Raw genomic sequence first — 21,763 nt, 5'->3', positions numbered from 1 at the left:
TCTATCTCCGACTCCCTCGTCGTCATCTGACATGAATGCATGCTGTTATGATTTTGCTTCCTGGTTTCAATGACTTTGATTGATTGATTGAGACTTTTATTAGTAGATTGCATAGTACGGTACATATTCCATACAATTGAACACTAAATGGTAACACCCCAATAAGTTTTTCAACTTCTTTAAGTCGGGGCCCACGTTAATCAATTCCTTATGTTGCCTCTGATTGGCCAGTCCGTAATGTTTGGCCCTAACCTTAAGCAATTGTGACTCATTATACGAACACCAACTAATCATCATGGATGCTCTCCATATGTATGGATGTTCTCATTCATCCAGGTCTCGTATTTTCTCCATATATTTTTTTGGCCTGGATTCGCAGTCCATTTTCTCTCTTTGTAGCTTTGATGTAAGCTACCTAGCTACATGGGTCTGAAAGTAGCTAAACTACAGGAAAAGCTACTCGTTAAACAAATTGCTAAACTACGACAAAGCCAGTCTACATGTGTTTTGTGGACTTGGAGAAGGCATTCGACCGTGTCCCTCGGGAAGTCCTGTGGGGAGTGCTCAGAGAGTATGGGGTATCGGACTGTCTGATTGTGGCAGTCCGCTCCCTGTATGATCAGTGCCAGAGCTTGGTCCGCATGGCTGGTGGTAAGTCGGACACGTTTCCAGTGAGGGTTGGACTCCGCCAAGGCTGCCCTTTGTCACCGATTCTGTTCATAACTTTTATGGACAGAATTTCTAGGCACAATCAAGGCGTCGAGGGGATCTGGTTTGGTGGCTGCAGGATTAGGTCTCTGCTTTTTGCAGATGATGTGGTCCTGATGGCTTCATCTGGCCAGGATCTTCAGCTCTCACTGGATCGGTTCGCAGCCGAGTGTGAAGCGACTGGGATGAGAATCAGCACCTCCAAGTCCGAGTCCATGGTTCTCGCCCGGAAAAGGGTGGAGTGCCATCTCCGGGTTGGGGAGGAGATCTTGCCCCAAGTGGAGGAGTTCAAGTACCTCGGAGTCTTGTTCACGAGTGGGGGAAGAGTGGATCGTGAGATCGACAGGCGGATCGGTGCGGCGTCTTCAGTAATGCGGACGCTGTATCGATCCGTTGTGGTGAAGAAGGAGCTGAGCCGGAAGGCAAAGCTCTCAATTTACCGGTCGATCTACGTTCCCATCCTCACCTATGGTCATGAGCTTTGGGTTATGACCGAAAGGACAAGATCACGGGTACAAGCGGCCGAAATGAGTTTCCTCCGCCGGGTGGCAGGGCTCTCCCTTAGAGATAGGGTGAGAAGCTCTGTCATCCGGGGGGAGCTCAAAGTAAAGCCGCTGCTCCTCCACATCGAGAGGAGCCAGATGAGGTGGTTTGGGCATCTGGTCAGGATGCCACCCGAACGCCTCCCTAGGGAGGTGTTTAGGGCACGTCCAACCGGTAGGAGGCCACGGGGAAGACCCAGGACACGTTGGGAAGACTATGTCTCCCGGCTGGCCTGGGAACGCCTCGGGATCCCCCGGGAAGAGCTGGACAAAGTGGCTGGGGAGAGGAAAGTCTGGGCTTCCCTGCTTAGGCTGCTGCCCCCGCGACCTGACCTCGGATAAGCGGAAGAAGATGGATGGATGGATGGACATTACAAACGCCGAGTCAAATCAGCTCTGTTTCTTTCCGTTTTTTCGACTGTTTTCCGTACCTTGGAGACATCATGCCTCGTCGTGTGTGTTGTCGGAGGGTGTAACAACACGAACGTTAAAAAAATTGCTAAACTACGACAAAGCTACTGGAAAATGTAACTAAGCTACGTAGCTTAGTTACATGTCTTGTTACCATGCTTGCCAACCCTCCCGGATTTTCTGGGAGACTCCCGAAATTCAGCGCCTCTCCCGAAAACCTCCCGGGACAAATTTTCTCCCTAAAATCTCCCGAAAATCAGGCCACGCCCCCTCCAGCTCCATGCGGACCTGAGTGACGTGTTGACAGCCTGTTCTCACGTCCGCTTTCCCACAATATAAACAGCTAATGATCGAGGGCGAGTTCTTGGTTTCTTATGTGGGTTTATTGTTAGGCAGTTTCATTAACGTCCTCCCAGCGCGGTAACAACACACAACAACAGCAGTCAAGTTTTCGTCTACGTAAAGCAGTTGGTCTGCCGTAAACAGCAATGTTGTGACACTTTTAAACAGGACAATACTGCCATCTACTGTACATGCATATGTGACCCTCCCATAATGTGTCACATTTTTGTGTTGATTTATTTATTTTATTTTGTGGTTTGAATTCGTTTTTGGAGCTGTCATTACAGATTTATCAGTATTCACATTGGTCAGTAGGGGGCAGTAGGGCGTTTCTTCCCAATTGAATGCTATCACCTGCAGACCGGAAGTGTCTTGTCATTCTGATGAGCGCGACCAGTCTGTGAACAATTGAAACGTCCTGTGTGCTTTTTCCTCCTCTATAACAGGTTAGTTTTGGTGAAGCAACTCACTCAATAATATCCATGTGATGTTTATAAGTTTAAGTACACATTCTGATGGTGGAGCCTAACTCTAAAGTGTTTGTGAGTTGTAGTTTGTATTTGTGAATGAATCCAGTGCACAGCTGCAGTAATCAATACAAAAAGGCGACGTGAGTACGCAATGTTTATATAGGAACTTCTGATCCTAATTCAGACTCCCAAATTAGAGCTCCCGTATTCTTATTGATTTTATAATATATATTTGTATAATGTGTGTGTTCTGAAATAGTGACAGAGAATAGAACAAGGATGGACAATTCAACCCTTAACTCAACAATGAGTAGACGAGTGTTATGTGTGTGTAAATGTGTAAATAAATGAACACTGAAATTCAAGTATTTCTTTTATTTATATATATATATATATATATATATATATATATATATACATATATATATATATATACCGTATTTTCCGCACCATAAGGCGCCCTGGGTTATAAGCCGCGCCTTCAATGAACGGCATATTTCAAAACTTTGTCCACCTATAAGCCGCCCCGTGTTGTAAGCCGCATCTAACTGCGCTAAAGGAATGTCAAAAAAACAGTCAAATAGGTCAGTCAAACTTTAATAATATATTAAAACCAGCGTGATGTGGGCGCGCATGGAATCGTATATCAACATGGACGAAGCTGCGTGAAAAAAGCCACCCGGCCTCTTCGCGTAAACTTAAACTTACCTTAACCACTCGCTCATCTTTTCTTCATCCATCCCTTCGAGTTAGCTTTTATGATGACGCCGGCTGGAAAGGTCTCTTTTGGCAAGGTCTTCCTTTTGAATATCACCATGGGTGGAAGTTTCTGGCCATTAGCATGGCAAGCTAGAACCACAGTGAAGGATGACTTCTCATTCCCTGTGGTGTGAATATTCACCGTACGTGCTCCCGTTGTATCCACAGTGCGGTTCACAGGAATATCAGTTGCTGTGAAATAGTAATCCGTGTGCGGATGGAGAGATTGCGTCTTTTCATGAACCGGATCCCTGTCGTTTAGTAGGAGCCATTTTGTGGTCTTTACAGATGTAAACACACAAAGGAAATGAAACGTACGGTAATATCCGCGCGCTTTTTCTTCTTCTACGCGGGCGGGTGGTTGCTTACAGTAGAAGAAGAAGCGCTTCCTGTTCTATGGGGGCGGGTGCTTACCTTGGCGGTTGCTTGCGTAGAAGAAGGAGCGCTTCCTGTTCTACCGGGAAAAAAGATGGCGGCTGTTTACCGTAGTTACGAGACCGAAACTTTATGAAAATGAATCTTAATATTAATCCTTATATAAAGCGCACCGGGTTATAAGGCGCACTGTCAGCTTTTGAGAAAATTTGTGGTTTTTAGGTGCGCCTTATAGTGCGGAAAATACGGTGTATATATATATATATATATATATATATATATATATATATATATATTTATATGTATACATATATATATATATATATATATATGTAATAAAATATATATATATATATATATATAGCTAGAATTCAATGAAAGTCAAGTATTTCTTATATATATATATATATTTATATATATATATATATATATATATCTTAACCACGCCCCCCACCCCACCCCAGACCACGCCCCCCTCCCCCCACCCCCCGAAATCGGAGGTCTAAAGGTTGGCAAGTATGCTTGTTACTGCCCATCACTGCTTACCAAGCAACTAACTGTTCATAAGTCCTATTGTCTACTGTGAGGATATCTATATTACATGCCAGCATGTCTACTGAAAAATGTTGACCTCAACCCAACATAAAATAACAATATTGGGTGTGATTTTTATTTCAATATTTTGTGCTGTATTGCAAGTCAGTCAATGAGTCCCGCCCGTATTACTAACTTTGACATGGTAAACCATTACGTAGTCCAAAAAACATTCGGTGTACAAAGATCTTGCCATTCCAGGGGTTCCCCAGGTCTTGCAACCGAATCCCCTTCTCTTGTTTGTGTGCTTTCATATCAAAATGGAGACTCGACACTCATAATCTGTCATGTTTTCATTTATTTGCTGTGTACATCATAAACAAATCTCTTTGGAATAACAAGTCTCATATTCATGTGTTTAAAAACAAACAAACTACCAGAGTAAACAATGCACATGTGCTTTCCAAGGGGGACATAAAACAAATCTAACATTTGGAGACTACTGCGAGTCATTTTATTTTCTATTTTCTGATCCCGGGTTCAGTGATGGTCACAAGTGAGACTCTCAGTCTAACCCCTGCATAGCTGGGAAGACCCCCAGTTTGGATTTCAGCGCTGTTCTACAAAAGTGACCTTTGGTGGAGATAGTGATGAGTCAGTGATGGATGGATTGAAGTGAGGTAGGATCTGTGGTGGAAAAAGATGTGAAGCTTTTGGTTTTACCGCCACGTGCATCTGATCAGGGAACAGCAGCTGCAGTCCTGCATCTTTTACATTTAGCTATTGTTGCTCTTTAGTGTATAATATACTGTAAGCCCCTGCATCTTTTACAAGTTTGACTCAAATGTTGTTAATCGTTTACAGCAAGTACAACTGTGAAGAAGCAACACAGCGTTTGTGGTCCATGACTTTACGCAAACAAATGTTGGATAGTGTACACAAAAGCAAGCTATCAAAGCTACCGTACATCTCTTCTCTCGGTGTCCACTCCAGTGCATTAACAACCCCACTGGGGTGCCCCACTTGTTTATTCCAACGCCTGCGTTTAAAGAGTTAAAAATATATATATAAAAAAATGGCAACACACAAACTCAACTGGGGCATTTTCCGATTGAGGTACACACGGTTCACTTCACACAGTTTTCCAGTTTAGATAAAAATAGCTTAGTGGTTCTTCCACTTTGAATCGATCTGTGTCTGCGGTGTCATGACTAGCATACACTTATATAGTTATGTGCCCCTAGAAACCAGTTCAGAATCCAGTTCTGCTCATAGAGAGGACGCCACTGTCCATTCTGTACATTTACAGATTAGTATGCATAAATAGTTTGACAATTGTTAACTGCAAGAAGTCTTTGTTTTTTCCATGAGCAACAGTCAAAGAAAACTCAATTCCCAGACTCTGCAATACTGTTCTCTTCCCGCTGAATCAAACCGTCGACTCTTTGGGTCCTTCTCGAGCAGCGTTCTTACATCCATAGAGCCACTTGATCACCCGAGCATTCCTCTCGATGATGGAAACGCCAGTGGGGGGCTGCTCGGCCAGCTCGTCCTCGAACAACCCGTCACCAGAGTGTCGGGAGAACTCGCTGGCTTCTGAGCCGCCGCCTTCGTCACCGGTGACGCTGCGCAGCGCCAGCGAGAGGGTGTCTATGGAGCTGGCACCGGAGAGGAAATTCTGCCTGCCCAGGCGGTCTATCATGTCCAAATCCAGGCCGCAAAAGTCAAAGAAATGTTCCTGATCCGATGAGGCCACGGAGCAGCGGAGTTCTGATTTGGAGCCATGCAGCTTAGTCCTGCGTGCTGGCGGTGGCGACGCCCGTCTCCATGGGTCATTTTCATCGTTGTGTTGACTTGAGTGATTGTTGTCTGCATCAGTGGTACTTTTGGTAAATCTATCACTGGTCTCATCATTAGTAAAGCTTAACTCTGGACTGGGCATAGGCTCTGGACTATGCTCTTGGTCTGTCTTACTGGACCTCCTGCTCTCTGGTCCACCATCTGTTATCTTATCGTTAGTCCATGACATGCGAGAGTCACCATCTCGTGAGGGTGTTTTCTCCTCACCAATGACCATCTTGTGAATATTTCCGTCTCCCCCATTGCTCTTTTCCCTCATAGAGCCCTGGAAGAGGCGACGGACGAAACTGTAGCCCTTCAGTTCCATGCTGGTGTTTTCCCCAAGACCGGAACCATTGGGGCTCTTGCACTCTTTCTTCTGGCGGTAAATGAGGAGCGAGTCGGGCCTCAGCATACGTTTGCCTGTGCTCCTTCGAAGCACGGGGGCACTGTGCGGTGCCACCAAGGTCTGGAGTCCCGGTGTCCTGGGACTAGGTGGCTTCCCGTTGTTTGCGTTGTTCCTGTTGTGAGCCTCAACGTCAATGGAAGTCCGTCGGTTCTCTTTTCTGGAGTCGTCGTTTTCATTCTCATCTCTGGAGTCGAAGGATCTGGACAGAGTGGAGAAGGGGGTACTGGATAACCGGCGCGGGGGAAGCTGAGGGCTGAAACTGCCGGGTATGGCAAAGGCTCTTCGAGGAAGCGGCGGTGGGGTGGTGCACGGGACCAGCACGGACTCTTGTTTGGTGTTGATAACCTGTTGGCTCTTGACATATTTGGCTTTGTCTGCTTCCAGCCTTTCCACGGCGCTACCGGAGCGTCCGTGGCTTCCGCCGTCAATCTGCCGGCGCAGGTAGTCGGGGCCCTTGTTAAGCAGCCTTAGAGGGGACGGGGATCCAATTGGGGTTAACGGCTTCATGCTGATTCAACAGAATGGAACAAACATCAAAGCTTGATGTTCTTCTGCCGTTCTACAGGGTGCCGTTGTCGGTCCCGTGTCGCTTTCAACGCTAATGAGAGTTTAGAAAAAGCTTCATTCCATTTCGAGGAAGATTTTAGAGCTGCGAGAAGAGGTATAGCAGTTCAGGAAACCACAAGTTTGGTTTGGGTGTAAACTTTCTGCAGTCTCTTTTTAGTGTAATCTTAGAGCTTTAGGCTAATTGATATCCAGTATTTACACAGTCAGGCGAGCGGCGGCAAAGGGAAGTCCTTTTTCTGTCACTCCCAAACGAGACACTCCCTGCCCACAATACAGCCAAAATAGCAGGCAGGGTGCGCTCGCTTTTTTTGTCCTCCCCCACTTTTTCTTCTCAGTTTCCCTTTTTCTTTGGTTCTCCTCTCAAAGAAACCTCATTTGTACTGAGGAACTTTTTGTCGTTGGCGAGGGTGTCCAGCAGCAAGGCACGTTAACGCGTCCGATGGACAGGCGGGTCCTGGCTCTCGCCTCACCTGTGTGCGGACCCTAGGGACGAGGGGGGGCAGAAGGAGATAAGTTTTAGTTTACAAGTAGAGAGCAGATGGCAGGCACAACAACTTTGCTCCCTGTGCTTTATTTAAAGTTGGGGGGTATGTCCTCAGCAGGCAGCCACACCAAGCTGGCATGTGTCACACAAATATTTATATAAATATATATGCAGTAAATACAACCTTTGCTCCATGAATACACTACAGGCAAAAGGGGGACAATTCCGCTTCTGCCTAACATTATTTATGACACTTCTCAGAAAGCATCAATTAATTTGCACCTCTAAATACAGTAACCAACTGGCTAAGTGATTAGAGTTTGTATCATCAAAATAGCTTGTAATTATAGATTTTCACACAGAACTAATAAAAAGCCGGACATTTCCAAAAGTATGTGCGATTTCGCTCAGCCATACTGAAGAGTTTGATGAAGTTCTGAGATGTTTTATCACTCCAACAAAAGTCTAATTGGAGATCACCTTGGTATTAGAAGCCAAATTGTTTGTAGTAAGTATGTAAATAAGCGCTTTTCACAGATAAAATCACAAAGCGCTGTACAAAACATAGGTGAAGTAAAACAACAATTCAGCTAAAACAACAGGGGCAACATCATAAAAAGGTGATTAAAAATTATAGTTAAAAGGTGCATTAACTAAAATCTTTACTAAAGAGAAGTTTTCAAATGTTTCTCAAAAGTGTCAACACCGTCAAGATCACGGAGGGACTGGTGCAAGTTGTTCCAGAGTCCGGGAGCTATAGCCTGGAATGCCAGGTCTCCACGGGTTTTAAAACGAGTTTTTGGGATCTTTAGAAGACCCTGGCCTGAAGACCGGAGGCTGCGCCCTGAAGAGTAGGGGTCTAACAAGTCAACACAGTCAAGATCACGAAGGGAGTGGTGCAAGTTGTTCCAGAGTCCGGGAGCTATAGTCTGGCATGCCAGGTCTCCACGGGTTTTAAAACGAGTTTTTGGGATCTTTAGAAGACCCTGGCCTGAAGACCGGAGGCTGCGCCCTGAAGAGTAGGGGTCTAACAAGTCAACACAGTCAAGATCACGAAGGGACTGGTGCAAGTTGTTCCAGAGTCCGGGAGCTATAGTCTGGCATGCCAGGACTCCACGGGTTTTAAAATTAGTTTTTGGGATCTTTAGAAGACCCTGGCCTGAAGACTGGAGGCTGCGCCCTGAAGAGTAGGGGTCTAACAAGTCAACACAGTCAAGATCATGGAGGGACTGATGCAAGTTCCAGAGTCCGGGAGCTGTAGCCTGGAATGCCAGGTCTCCACAGGTTTTGAAATTAGTTTTTTGGATCTTTAGAAGACCCTGGCCTGAAGACCGGAGGCTGTGCCCTGAAGAGTAGGGGTCTAACAAGTCAACACAGTCAAGATCATGGAGGGACTGATGGAAGTTCCAGAGTCCGGGAGCTGTAGCCTGGAATGCCAGGTCTCCACGGGTTTTAAAATGAGTTTTTGGGATCTTTAGAAGACCCTGGCCTGAAGACCGGAGGCTGCGCCCTGAAGAGTAGGGGTCTAACAAGTCAACACAGTCAAGATCATGGGGGGACTGATGCAAGTTCCAGAGTCCGGGAGCTGTAGCCTGGAATGCCAGGTCTCCACGGGTTTTAAAATGAGTTTTTGGGATCTTTAGAAGACCCTGGCCTGAAGACCGGAGGCTGCGCCCTGAAGAGTAGGGGTCTAACAAGTCAACACAGTCAAGATCATGGAGGGACTGATGCAAGTTCCAGAGTCCGGGAGCTGTAGCCTGGAATGCCAGGTCTCCACGGGTTTTGAAATGAGTTTTTGGGATCTTTAGAAGACCCTGGCCTGAAGACCGGAGGCTGCGCCCTGAAGAGTAGGGGTCTAACAAGTCAACACAGTCAAGATCATGGAGGGACTGATGCAAGTTCCAGAGTCCGGGAGCTGTAGCCTGGAATGCCAGGTCTCCACGGGTTTTGAAATGAGTTTTTTGGATCTTTAGAAGACCCTGGCCTGAAGACCGGAGGCTGCGCCCTGAAGAGTAGGGGTCTAACAAGTCAACACAGTCAAGATCATGGAGGGACTGATGCAAGTTCCAGAGTCCGGGAGCTGTAGCCTGGAATGCCAGGTCTCCACGGGTTTTAAAATGAGTTTTTGGGATCTTTAGAAGACCCTGGCCTGAAGACCGGAGGCTGCGCCCTGAAGAGTAGGGGTCTAACAAGTCAACACAGTCAAGATCACGACGGGACTGGTGCAAGTTGTTCCAGAGTCCGGGAGCTATTGCCTGGAATGCCAGGTCTCCACAGGTTTTAAAACGAGTTTTGGGGATCTTTAAAAGACCCTGGCCTGAAGACCAGAGGCTGCGCCCTGAAGAGTAGGGGTCTAACAAGTCAACACAGTCAAGATCATGGAGGGACTGATGCAAGTTCCAGAGTCCGGGAGCTGTAGCCTGGAATGCCAGGTCTCCACGGGTTTTAAAACGAGTTTTTGGGATCTTTAAAAGACCCTGGCCTGAAGACTGGAGGCTGCGCCCTGAAGAGTAGGCGTCTAACAAGTCAACACAGTCAAGATCACGAAGGGACTGGTGCAAGTTGTTCCAGAGTCCGGGAGCTATAGCCTGGAATGCCAGGTTTCCACAGGTTTTAAAATGAGTTTTTGGGATCTTTAGAAGACCCTGGCCTGAAGACCGGAGGCTGCGCCCTGAAGAGTAGGGGTCTAACAAGTCAACACAGTCAAGATCACGAAGGGACTGGTGCAAGTTGTTCCAGAGTCCGGGAGCTATAGCCTGGAATGCCAGGTCTCCACGGGTTTTAAAACGAGTTTTTGGGATCTTTAAAAGACCCTGGCCTGAAGACCGGAGGCTGCGCCCTGAAGAGTAGGGGTCTAACAAGTCAACACAGTCAAGATCACGAAGGGACTGGTGCAAGTTGTTCCAGAGTCCGGGAGCTATAGTCTGGCATGCCAGGACTCCACGGGTTTTAAAATGAGTTTTTGGGATCTTTAGAAGACCCTGGCCTGAAGACTGGAGGCTGCGCCCTGAAGAGTAGGGGTGTAACAAGTCAACACAGTCAAGATCATGGAGGGACTGATGCAAGTTCCAGAGTCCGGGAGCTGTAGCCTGGAATGCCAGGTCTCCACTGGTTTTAAAACGAGTTTTTGGGATCTTTAGAAGACCCTGGCCTGAAGACCGGAGGCTGCGCCCTGAAGAGTAGGGGTCTAACAAGTCAACACAGTCAAGATCATGGAGGGACTGATGCAAGTTCCAGAGTCCGGGAGCTGTAGCCTGGAATGCCAGGTCTCCACGGGTTTTAAAATGAGTTTTTGGGATCTTTAGAAGACCCTGGCCTGAAGACCGGAGGCTGCGCCCTGAAGAGTAGGGGCATAACAAGTCAGTGATGTACTGAGGGGCCCCACCATGCAACGCACGGAAAGTCAGGACTAAAATCTTCAACTGAATTTGACTGGAAGCCAATGAAGACTGGATCAAATGGGGGTGATATGGACTGTTCTGGGTGCACCAGTCTAAAGTCTGGCAGCTACATTTTATACCGCCTGAAGTCACTTTAGCGTTGACTTGTTGAGAAGAGTAAAAAGAGAACTACAATAGTCAATACCAGATGAAATGTACACGTGAATGATCATTTCCACATCCAATTTTGACAACAATTTTCTCACTTTAGAAATATTTCTGAGGTGATAAAAACAGTTTTTGGTCAGTTGACGACAGAGACCCTCCAAAGACTTGGACTGAACCAACACAAGCCCAAGGTTTCTGTTAGAATAATTATATTGAAGTTATCACACAACTCTTATGCTTAAAGGCCGTTGCTGTAGTTACTATCTATTGTGCTCAAGCTGTACTTTTCTTTTCGTGCAAAGGCACATAACTTGTTATCTTCCACTGCAAGTTAGGAGTTGCCTCGCTGCAGATGTTTTTCTGTCTTTCAGCCTGCTAAACAGCCAAGGACGGACCTCAAGTACCTCAACGAAGATAAGGCAACACCGAGCAGACAAAACAGAGACAGGGCGAAATCACGAGGCTCAGCACATTTCCATCCATCCATCCATCCATCCATCTTCTTCCGCTTATCCGAGGTCGGGTCGCGGGGGCAGCAGCTTAAGCAGGGAAGCCCAGACTTCCCTCTCCCCAGCCACTTCGTCCAGCTCCTCCCGGGGGATCCCAAGGCGTTCCCAGGCCAGCCGGGAGAGATAGTCTTCCCAGCGTGTCCTGGGTCTTCCCCGTGGCCTCCTACCGGTCGGACGTGCCCGAAACACCTTCCTAGGGAGGCGTTCGGGTGGCATCCTGACCAGATGCCCGAACCACCTCATCTGGCTCCCCTCGATGTGGAGGAGCAGCGGCTTTACTTTGAGCTCCCCCCGAATGACAGAGCTTCTCACCCTATCTCTAAGGGAAAGCCCCGCCACTCGGCCGCTTGTACCCGTGATCCTGTCCTTTCGGTCATGACCCAAAGCTCATGACCATAGGTGAGGATGGGAACGCAGATCGACCGGTAAATCGAGAGCCTTGCCTTCCGGCTCCCGCTCCTTCTTCACCACAACGGATCGATACAGCGTCCGCATTACTGAAGACGCCGCACCGATCCGCCTGTCGATCTCACGATCCACTCTTCCCCCACTCGTGAACAAGACTCCTAGGTACTTGAACTCCTCCACTTGGGGCAAGATCTCCTCCCCAACCCGGAGATGGCACTCCACCCTTTTCCGGGAGAGAACCATGGACTCGGGACTTGGAGGTTAGCACATTTCCATTCTGAATAATCACGTATTGTGTCTACTGAGCTGCTTGAATAATATGTGACCCCTCCCTTTAGAAGCAGCCTCAGCGATGGAACTAGGGGGGGGGGGGGGGGAGACTGTAACTGAGTGTGCAGCTCCATGCGTTCTCCTCATGAGCAAAATTGAACTCTGTCTCTGTGGGATTCCTTGCTTCTTGTTCTGTCTAATATAAAGTTCGGTGCTTAAACCTGACAGTTTCTTAGGCTGCTTTTATTAGATGCACCCAGGGAGTTCTTGATCACATTTGTGGTACACATACACATATCTGAAGTTTGTATAGAACTATTCCCACTGGCATGACACACAAATCAGACTTGAAATAACTGACACACTTCTAAAGCAATGCATCTATTTAAAGAGTGCAACAGTTGAACAGGTGAAACAAAGGGATGTTTTATTTAAAGCATGTCGTGGTGTGTCTGTGTTTAGTACATGTTTCTGTAGGGGGGATTTGGAATGGGTGATGTGATGCTAAAAAAAAAAAAATAGACGGATAAATATGAGCCGAAAGGAAGAGGAAAAGCAATTTCATAAGAAGCTATTTTAACGTTTCCTCCGGGGTCTAAACAATGAACACGCTGTATTTTGGCAGGTAAAAATAGGGATAAATCAGTGTCTCACCCTTTCAAAAGCACCCGCCTGACACCTACCAACTGTTGCATCATTTAGTTTTTACAGCGTTTTTAAGCTATGTGGGATAGTTTAAGTCAGGGGTGTCCACACTTTACTTTTCAATGTACCAAGTGGAGGGGATCTACTTCATTCATATATGTCATTTATATTTGATTTATTTATGAAAGAGAGGTTTTTGTTAACAAGGTGTTTAATGATAATACAAGCATGTTTAACATTCCTTTCTGTCATGAAGACAAGAATATAAGTTGGTATGATTCTTATGACTGGCATTGATTGGAATCAGTTGCAATTACCGTGAATTGATTTACGTGGACTTATTGGGGTGTTACCATTTAGTGATCAATTGTACGGAGTATGTACTGTACTGTGTAAACTGTACTGTTTCATATAATGTATCCTCTTCTTTTGCAATCTACTAATAAACGTTTCAATTAATCAAAAAACAGTAGTGATGATAACTGTCAGGTTCAAACACTGATGACATCTATTAAACAAGACAAGAAGCAAGGAATTAAACAGAGACGGAATTCAATTTAGCTCAATTGAGAAGAAACGTGTAGACTACAGTGTCGTCCCACGCTCTGACGAAAGATTGTACGCCTCCTCTTTTATTTGGACTTTAATAATAATAATAATAATAACTGGGATTTATATAGCGCTTTTCTAAGTACCCAAAGTCGCTTTACATGTAGAACCCATCAAACATTCACACCTGGTGGTGGTAAGCTACTTTCATAGCCACAGCTGCCCTGGGGTAGACTGACGGAAGCGTGGCTGCAATTTGCGCCAACGGCCCCTCCGACCACCACCTATCATTCATCATTCAATTCACCGGTGTGAGTGGCACCGGGGGCAAAGGGTGAAGTGTCCCGCCCAAAGATACAACGGCAGCGATTTTTGGATGGTAAGAGGCGGGGAGCGAACCTGCAACCCTCAGGTTTCTGGCACGGTTGCTCTACCCACTACGCCATGCCGCCCCCCTACTTTCCCTGATTACATGGCAACAGCTGTTTCGAAGGGAGGGGGGGTCGTAAACAGCCATCGCCTTTGGTTACAAAACAGTTCAAAGAAAAGGTGCCTGGAGGGGAGTCAAGCCCTGCTTCCTCTCCGCTTTGTAGCTCTCGTGTCAAGACAAAATCTTCCTGTGGATTACAATACATCAAAGAAACCGACACCCTCATGCCGCTCCCCATCCTACACAGTGGAGTTTTACAAGCCTTTTGCTCGGTAGGATCAAAGACAGCTTTTGTCCTTTCGCAGGGCGAACTGAACTCAATGTAACACAAAGTTCTGTGATAACTTAGATACAATTATTCTGACAATAACGTCCACATTTTCAAATGGAGGAGAAAAATAAGTCCTCCTTTCTGTCCAAAACCACATGAAAGTGTCCAGCTTCCATACTCCTTTTTATACACTTTACAAGAAATACGTTGGCAGGCAAAACTCCGTAGCTTGCTAGCTTGTGCGCGCCAGCTTTTTGAGACTCTTATTTTGTTAGCGCAGGCAGGATGAAGCAGGGCTTTTATTGTGAAGACAGGAACTGTGCGGTCGGTCTTTAGGGTTTTGACGGCAGGTACGGCGCGAGAGTCTGTTGAAATAAAAAAGTGTGGCACACTGACAAAGCTTAACCTATTGTTACTATAACAATCTACAAGGTTAATATAGGTTGCTTCTCTTTCTTCCCCTACATTTTTCTGCATTCTTTTGTATCTCTAGTTATCATTACGTACATGTATTGTTACATTCGAACAACTTTATTGTTGATAATAGAGGTCAATTATTATAATAGTAAGAGTCCAGTCCATAGTGGATCTAACATAATAGTGAGAGTCCAGTCCATAGTGGATCTAACATAATAGTGAGAGTCCAGTCCATAGTGGATCTAACATAATAGTGAGAGAGTCCAGTCCTTAGTGGATATAACATAATAGTGAGAGTCCAGTCCATAGTGGATCTAACATAATAGTGAGAGTCCAGTCCATAGTGGATCTAACATAATAGTGTGAGAGTCCAGTCCATAGTGGATCTAACATAATAATGAGAGTCCAGTCCATAGTGGATCTAACATAATAGTGAGAGTCCAGTCCATAGTGGATCTAACATATAAGTGTGAGAGTCCAGTCCATAGTGGGGCCAGCAGGAGACCCTCCCGAATGGAGACGGGTCTTCATCATTGGTTCAGGAGACCGATGCCCGCAGCAGAGTTGACCTGGGTCTACCACCTGACTCTGCATGCACATAGCTACAGTATAAGTCGGCCATCTTGCTTTGTTGTTTCATCTTTTAGCATCCTTTTGAATGTCAGCTCATCCACGCTTGTGTAGGTCACATTCACGTGACCTTTAAACTGCCCCCCCTCACTGCTATAAATCCTCTGAGGATGCGGCAGAAGAAGACAGGTTATCTTTTCCAGATGTCACCCGGTCGGCTGGTGAAATCTCCTTCCCAAGGTGACGTTCTTAAGGGCGGGAAAGCAACAGGTGTGAAGGGCGTAAATAAAAGCGAGGAGAAAAAAAAAAGGCCGTAATTGCGAGAACAATCTGGTGTGAGCGCGGTGAGGATCAGTCCCTGAGGCGCTTCCACACAAGACATTCATCCTGATGGTGGCTCCTGATTGTAGGGGAGGAGTCAGGTAGTGAACTAACATTCAGAAGTCTAAATAAAATGATAAAGAGCACTTTCAAAGTGTCAAACATAACCTAATCCGGGGGTATGCAACCCGCGGCTCGAGGGCCACATGCGGCTCTTGAGCGGCGCCCTGGTGGCTCCATGGAGCTTTGTTCAAAAATGTATGGAATTGGGAAAACAAATGGGGTGAATAATGTATATTTTGTTGTTTGTGTAGGACAGGGGTCGGCAACCTTTACCAGTCAAAGAGCCATTTTGACCAGTTTCACAAATTATAGATAACAATGGGAGCCGCAAAATTGTTTTGAAATTTTAAATGAAATTAAAGCTGCAAGCAGCATTGGCCGGGCCCGCGTATTTGGCAGGTGGTAGTCCTAAGTGTCCCAATACTTTTGTCAAGTTTTAGTCGCAAGTGTCCCAATACTTTTGTCCAGTGTAAGTGTCCCAATACTTTTGTCCAGTGGTAGTCCTAAGTTTCCCAATACTGTTGTCTACTTTTAGTCGTAAGTGTCCCAATACTTTTGTCAAGTTGTAGTCCCAAGTGTCCCAATACTTTTGTCAAGTTTTAGTCGCAAGTGTCCCAATACTTTTGTCCAGTGTAAGTGTCCCAATACTTTTGTCTACTTTTAGTCGTAAGTGTCCCAATACTTTTGTCAAGTTGTAGTCCCAAGTGTCCCAATACTTTTGTCAAGTTTTAGTCGCAAGTGTCCCAATACTTTTGTCCAGTGTAAGTGTCCCAATACTTTTGTCCAGTGGTAGTCCTAAGTTTCCCAATACTGTTGTCTACTTTTAGTCGTAAGTGTCCCAATACTTTTGTCAAGTTGTAGTCCCAAGTGTCCCAATACTTTTGTCAAGTTTTAGTCGCAAGTGTCCCAATACTTTTGTCCAGTGTAAGTGTCCCAATACTTTTGTCCAGTGGTAGTCCTAAGTTTCCCAATACTGTTGTCTACTTTTAGTCGTAAGTGTCCCAATACTTTTGTCAAGTTGTAGTCCCAAGTGTCCCAATACTTTTGTCAAGTTTTAGTCGCAAGTGTCCCAATACTTTTGTCCAGTGTAAGTGTCCCAATACTTTTGTCCAGTGGTAGTCCTAAGTTTCCCAATACTGTTGTCTACTTTTAGTCGTAAGTGTCCCAATACTTTTGTCAAGTTGTAGTCCCAAGTGTCCCAATACTTTTGTCAAGTTTTAGTCGCAAGTGTCCCAATACTTTTGTCCAGTGTAAGTGTCCCAATACTTTTGTCCAGTGGTAGTCCTAAGTTTCCCAATACTGTTGTCTACTTTTAGTCGTAAGTGTCCCAATACTTTTGTCAAGTTGTAGTCCCAAGTGTCCCAATACTTTTGTCCAGTTTTCGGCTTAAGTGTCCCAATACTTTTGTCCAGTTTTCGGCTTAAGTGTCCCAATACTTTTGTCCAGTGATAGTCATAAGTGTCCCAATACTTTTGTCCAGTGATAGTCATAAGTGTCCCAATACTTTTGTCTAGTGTACCTACCTAGTCTGCGTTGTGTGGGCACGCTGGTGCATCCTGCTTTTAAGCAGCCATCTTAAAAAAACAGCAGCGCAGCAGCATCAGCGCAGCGGTTCTTTGAAGGGTCATAAAATCAAAACCGGAGCAGGTATCAAAACTCTTTCGCCAACTTTTAATCAGAAGGGTTCAATCTCTCTCCTGTGTTAGTTTGAAGCTGAAACAACAAACGCGCTCAGAGCAGATAATGTTTGAAGAAAGGTGACCGGTTTTTACAAAAATGTTGTTTTGAAGGGGGAATAGCAAACTTCCTGTTGATTTTTGCTGGGGGTTGTCAATTTATGAAATGCAGTTCTAAGTGAGACCTACATATAGGTTTTTGTTTCATGTCTCTCCGACCTTCCCAGTGGGAGTTACAGGCAGTTTTGTCAGTTTTTTCATCTGAGGAGCAGTTTTTTGTGCGTTTTATAAAAAAATTGCGCTAGAGCACAATTTTGAGATTTGGGGTTAGGTTTTTTTATTAGATCGCAATTTCTGCCAGTCTTGATGTGTGCGTTCAGTTTGGTGAGTTTTGAAGCATGTTAAGGGGGTCAAATTACAGCTCAAAGAGGCAAAAGTGACTGTTTTTAGTACTTTTTTGTCTTGAAGGGGGAATTGCCAACTTCCTGTTGATTTGAGCCCGAGGATGTACAATTATGAAAACTAGATCTAAGTCAGACCTACATAGAGGTTTTTGTTTCATGTCTCTCCGACCTTCCTAGTGGGAGTTACAGGCAGTCTAGATTTTTTTCTCCTAGGGGGCGCTAGAGCGCAATTTTGAGTTTTGGGGTTCGGTTTTTTTATAAAAAGGCAATTTTCGCAGGTTGTGTGGGTAAAATATGGTGTGTTTTGAAGCATGTTAAGTGGGTCAAATTAGTGCTCAAAGAGGCGGCCGGTATAATAATAATAATAAAACCTTACAAATTCAATAGGTCCTTATGTCCCATTGCATAAGGACTCCCTTTGGGAGTCCTTATACAATGGGCCATGCGGGCCCTAATAACACTGCATACAAAGTTTTTTTTTTTGCTTTGTGCTATGTATAAACCAAGGGTCTCAGACACTCTGCCCACACCTTTATATGGAATTTGAAAGCTGGTGCGGCACACAGGTTTTAAATGAATGGCACTTGTCAAATAACAAATACAAATACCCAGAATCCCATGCAGCCCTAACTCTTCCGGGATACATTATACACCCCTGCTACCAAACCCCGCCCAGCTCAACCGACGCACAGAGAGAGAGGGGGGTTTGGTGGTAGCAGGAGTGTATAATGTAGCCCGGAAGAGTCAGGGCTGCATGGGATTCTGGGTGTTTGTACTGTTGTGTTTATGTTGTGTTAAGGTGCAGATGTTCTCCCGAAATGTGTTTGTCATTCTTGTTTGGTTTTGGTTCAAAGTGTGGCGCATTATTAGTAAGAGTGTTAAAGTTGTTTTTTTTATGGTCACCGTCAGTGTAACCTGTGTGGCTGTTGACCAAGTATGCCTTGCTGTCACGTACGTGTGCAAGCAGAAGATGTATATTGTATAACAAGTGTTGGGCTGGCACGTTGTTAATATAGATTGTAGAGGGCGCCAAATGTTGTACCATCATGGCACGCCCTTAATATAGCTGTAAGGGTGAAAATCGGTGAATATTAATCCCGGGAGTTTTCTGCGAGAGGCACCGAAATCCGGAAGTCTCACGGGATAATTGGGGGGTTCAGCAAGTAAGCTGCTGAGCCGCATCAGAGTGATCAAAGAGCCGCATGCGGCTCCGGAGCCGCGGGTTGCCGACCCCTGGTGTAGGAGGACAAACACGACACAAAGCTTCCTAATTGTTAATATGTTTAATATGTTTGTGTTTATGCTTCACTGATGACACGATCTGGCGAGCGCCGTTTTGTCCTACTCATTCCATGCGGCCCTTGAACTCACCGTTGTGCGGACTGTGACTCAACTTTCTTTGTCTCATTTTGTCCACCAAACGTTTTATACTGTACATCATGTGTTGTCTTCATTATAACACTTATATAAGACTTTTAAAGTCATTTTGATAGTAGGCTAATATAGCTAATATAGACACTTACATCATGTTGCCTTCATTATAACACTTATATAAGACTTTTGAAGTCATTTTGATAGTAGGCTAATATAGACACTTACATCATGTGTTGCCTTCATCATAACACTTATATAAGACTTTTGAAGTCATTTTGATAGTAGGCTAATATAACTAATATAGACACTTACATCATGTGTTGTCTTCATCATAACACTTATATAAGACTTTTAAAGTCATTTTGATAGTAGGCTAATATAGACACTTACATCATGTGTTGTCTTCATCATAACACTTATATAAGACTTTTGAAGTCATTTTGATAGTAGGCTAATATAACTAATATAGACACTTACATCATGTGTTGTCTTCATCATAACACTTATATAAGACTTTTAAAGTCATTTTGATAGTAGGCTAATATAGCTAATATAGACACTTACACCATGTGTTGTCTTCATTATAACACTTATATAAGACTTTTGAAGTCATTTTGATAGTAGGCTAATATAACTAATATAAACACTTACATCATGTTGCCTTCATTATTCATTATTATATAAGACTTTTAAAGGCATTTTGATAGTAGGCTAATATAGCTAATATAGACACTTACACCATGTGTTGTCTTCATTATAACACTTATATAAGACTTTTAGTCATTTTTATAGTAGGCTAATATAGCTAATATAGACACTTACATCATGTGTTGCCTTCATTATAACACTTATATAAGACTTTTAAAGTCATTTTGATAGTAGGCTAATATAGACGCTTACATCATGTGTTGTCTTCATTATAACACTTATATAAGACTTTTAAAGTCATTTTGATAGTAGGCTAATATAGACACTTACATCATGTGTTGTCTTCATCATAACACTTATATAAGACTTTTGAAGTCATTTTGATAGTAGGCTAATATAGACACTTACACCATGTGTTGTCTTCATTATAACACTTATATAAGACTTTTAAAGTCATTTTGATAGTAGGCTAATATAGACACTTACATCATGTGTTGTCTTCATTATAACACTTATATAAGACTTTTGAAGTCATTTAGATAGTAGGCTAATATAACTAATATAGACACATCATGTGTTGTCTTCATTATAACACTTATATAAGACTTTTAAAGTCATTTTGATAGTAGGCTAATATAGACACTTACATCATGTGTTGTCTTCATCATAACACTTATATAAGACTTTTAAAGTCATTTTGATAGTAGGCTAATATAGACACTTACACCATGTGTTGTCTTCATTATAACACTTATATAAGACTTTTAAAGTCATTTTGATAGTAGGCTAATATAGACACTTACATCATGTGTTGCCTTCATCATAACACTTATATAAGACTTTTAAAGTCATTTTGATAGTAGGCTAATATAGACACTTACATCATGTGTTGTCTTCATCATAACACTTATATAAGACTTTTAAAGTCATTCTGATAGTAGGCTAATATAGACACTTACATCATGTGTTGTCTTCATTATAACACTTATATAAGACTTTTACAGTCATTTTGATAGCAGGCTAATATAGACACTTACATCATGTGTTGCCTTCATTATAACACTTATATAAGACTTTTAAAGTCATTTTGATAGTAGGCTATTATAACTAATATAGACACTTACATCATGTGTTGTCTTCATTATAACACTTATATAAGACTTTTGAAGTCATTTTGATAGTAGGCTAATATAACTAATATAGACACTTACATCATGTGTTGTCTTCATCATAACACTTATATAAGACTTTTGAAGTCATTTTGATAGTAGGCTAATATAGCTAATATAGACACTTACACCATGTGTTGTCTTCATTATAACACTTATATAAGACTTTTGAAGTCATTTTGATAGTAGGCTAATATAACTAATATAAACACTTACATCATGTGTTGTCTTCATCATAACACTTATATAAGACTTTTAAAGTCATTTTGATAGTAGGCTAATATAGACACTTACATCATGTGTTGTCTTCATTATAACACTTATATAAGACTTTTGAAATCATTTTGATAGTAGGCTAATATAACTAATATAGACACTTACATCATGTGTTGTCTTCATCATAACACTTATATAAGACTTTTAAAGTCATTTTGATAGTAGGCTAATATAGCTAATATAGACATGTACATCATGTGTTGTCTTCATCATAACACTTATATAAGACTTTTAAAGTCATTTTGATAGTAGGCTAATATAGCTAATATAGACACTTACACCATGTGTTGTCTTCATTATAACACTTATATAAGACTTTTGAAGTCATTTTGATAGTAGGCTAATATAACTAATATAAACACTTACATCATGTTGCCTTCATTATTCATTATTATATAAGACTTTTAAAGGCATTTTGATAGTAGGCTAATATAGCTAATATAGACACTTACACCATGTGTTGTCTTCATTATAACACTTATATAAGACTTTTAGTCATTTTTATAGTAGGCTAATATAGCTAATATAGACACTTACATCATGTGTTGCCTTCATTATAACACTTATATAAGACTTTTAAAGTCATTTTGATAGTAGGCTAATATAGACGCTTACTTCATGTGTTGTCTTCATTATAACACTTATATAAGACTTTTAAAGTCATTTTGATAGTAGGCTAATATAGACACTTACATCATGTGTTGTCTTCATCATAACACTTATATAAGACTTTTGAAGTCATTTTGATAGTAGGCTAATATAGACACTTACACCA

At 43.3% G+C, this 21,763-nt stretch overlaps 1 protein-coding gene across 2 annotated transcripts in view; it reads right to left on the bottom strand.

The window, feature by feature from the left end:
• Positions 1 to 4,482: 4,482 nt before the first annotated feature.
• fam110d (family with sequence similarity 110 member D) overlaps positions 4,483 to 21,763 on the bottom strand; it is a 181,216-nt gene continuing 163,935 nt past the window's right edge. For both annotated transcript variants that reach the window (XM_061958739.1, XM_061958738.2), the window contains exon 2: positions 4,483 to 7,439. In XM_061958739.1, coding sequence (XP_061814723.1) covers positions 5,571 to 6,896 — 1,326 coding nt within the window. In that variant the 5' untranslated portion in view covers positions 6,897 to 7,439 and the 3' untranslated portion in view covers positions 4,483 to 5,570. The remainder of the gene's footprint in view (positions 7,440 to 21,763) is intronic.

Source organism: Nerophis lumbriciformis, linkage group LG04 (genome assembly GCF_033978685.3).
Source record: "Nerophis lumbriciformis linkage group LG04, RoL_Nlum_v2.1, whole genome shotgun sequence".
NCBI lineage: Eukaryota > Metazoa > Chordata > Actinopteri > Syngnathiformes > Syngnathidae > Nerophis > Nerophis lumbriciformis.
Note: the sequence above shows the minus strand (reverse complement) of the source record. Positions and strands in the feature narration are given on the sequence as shown.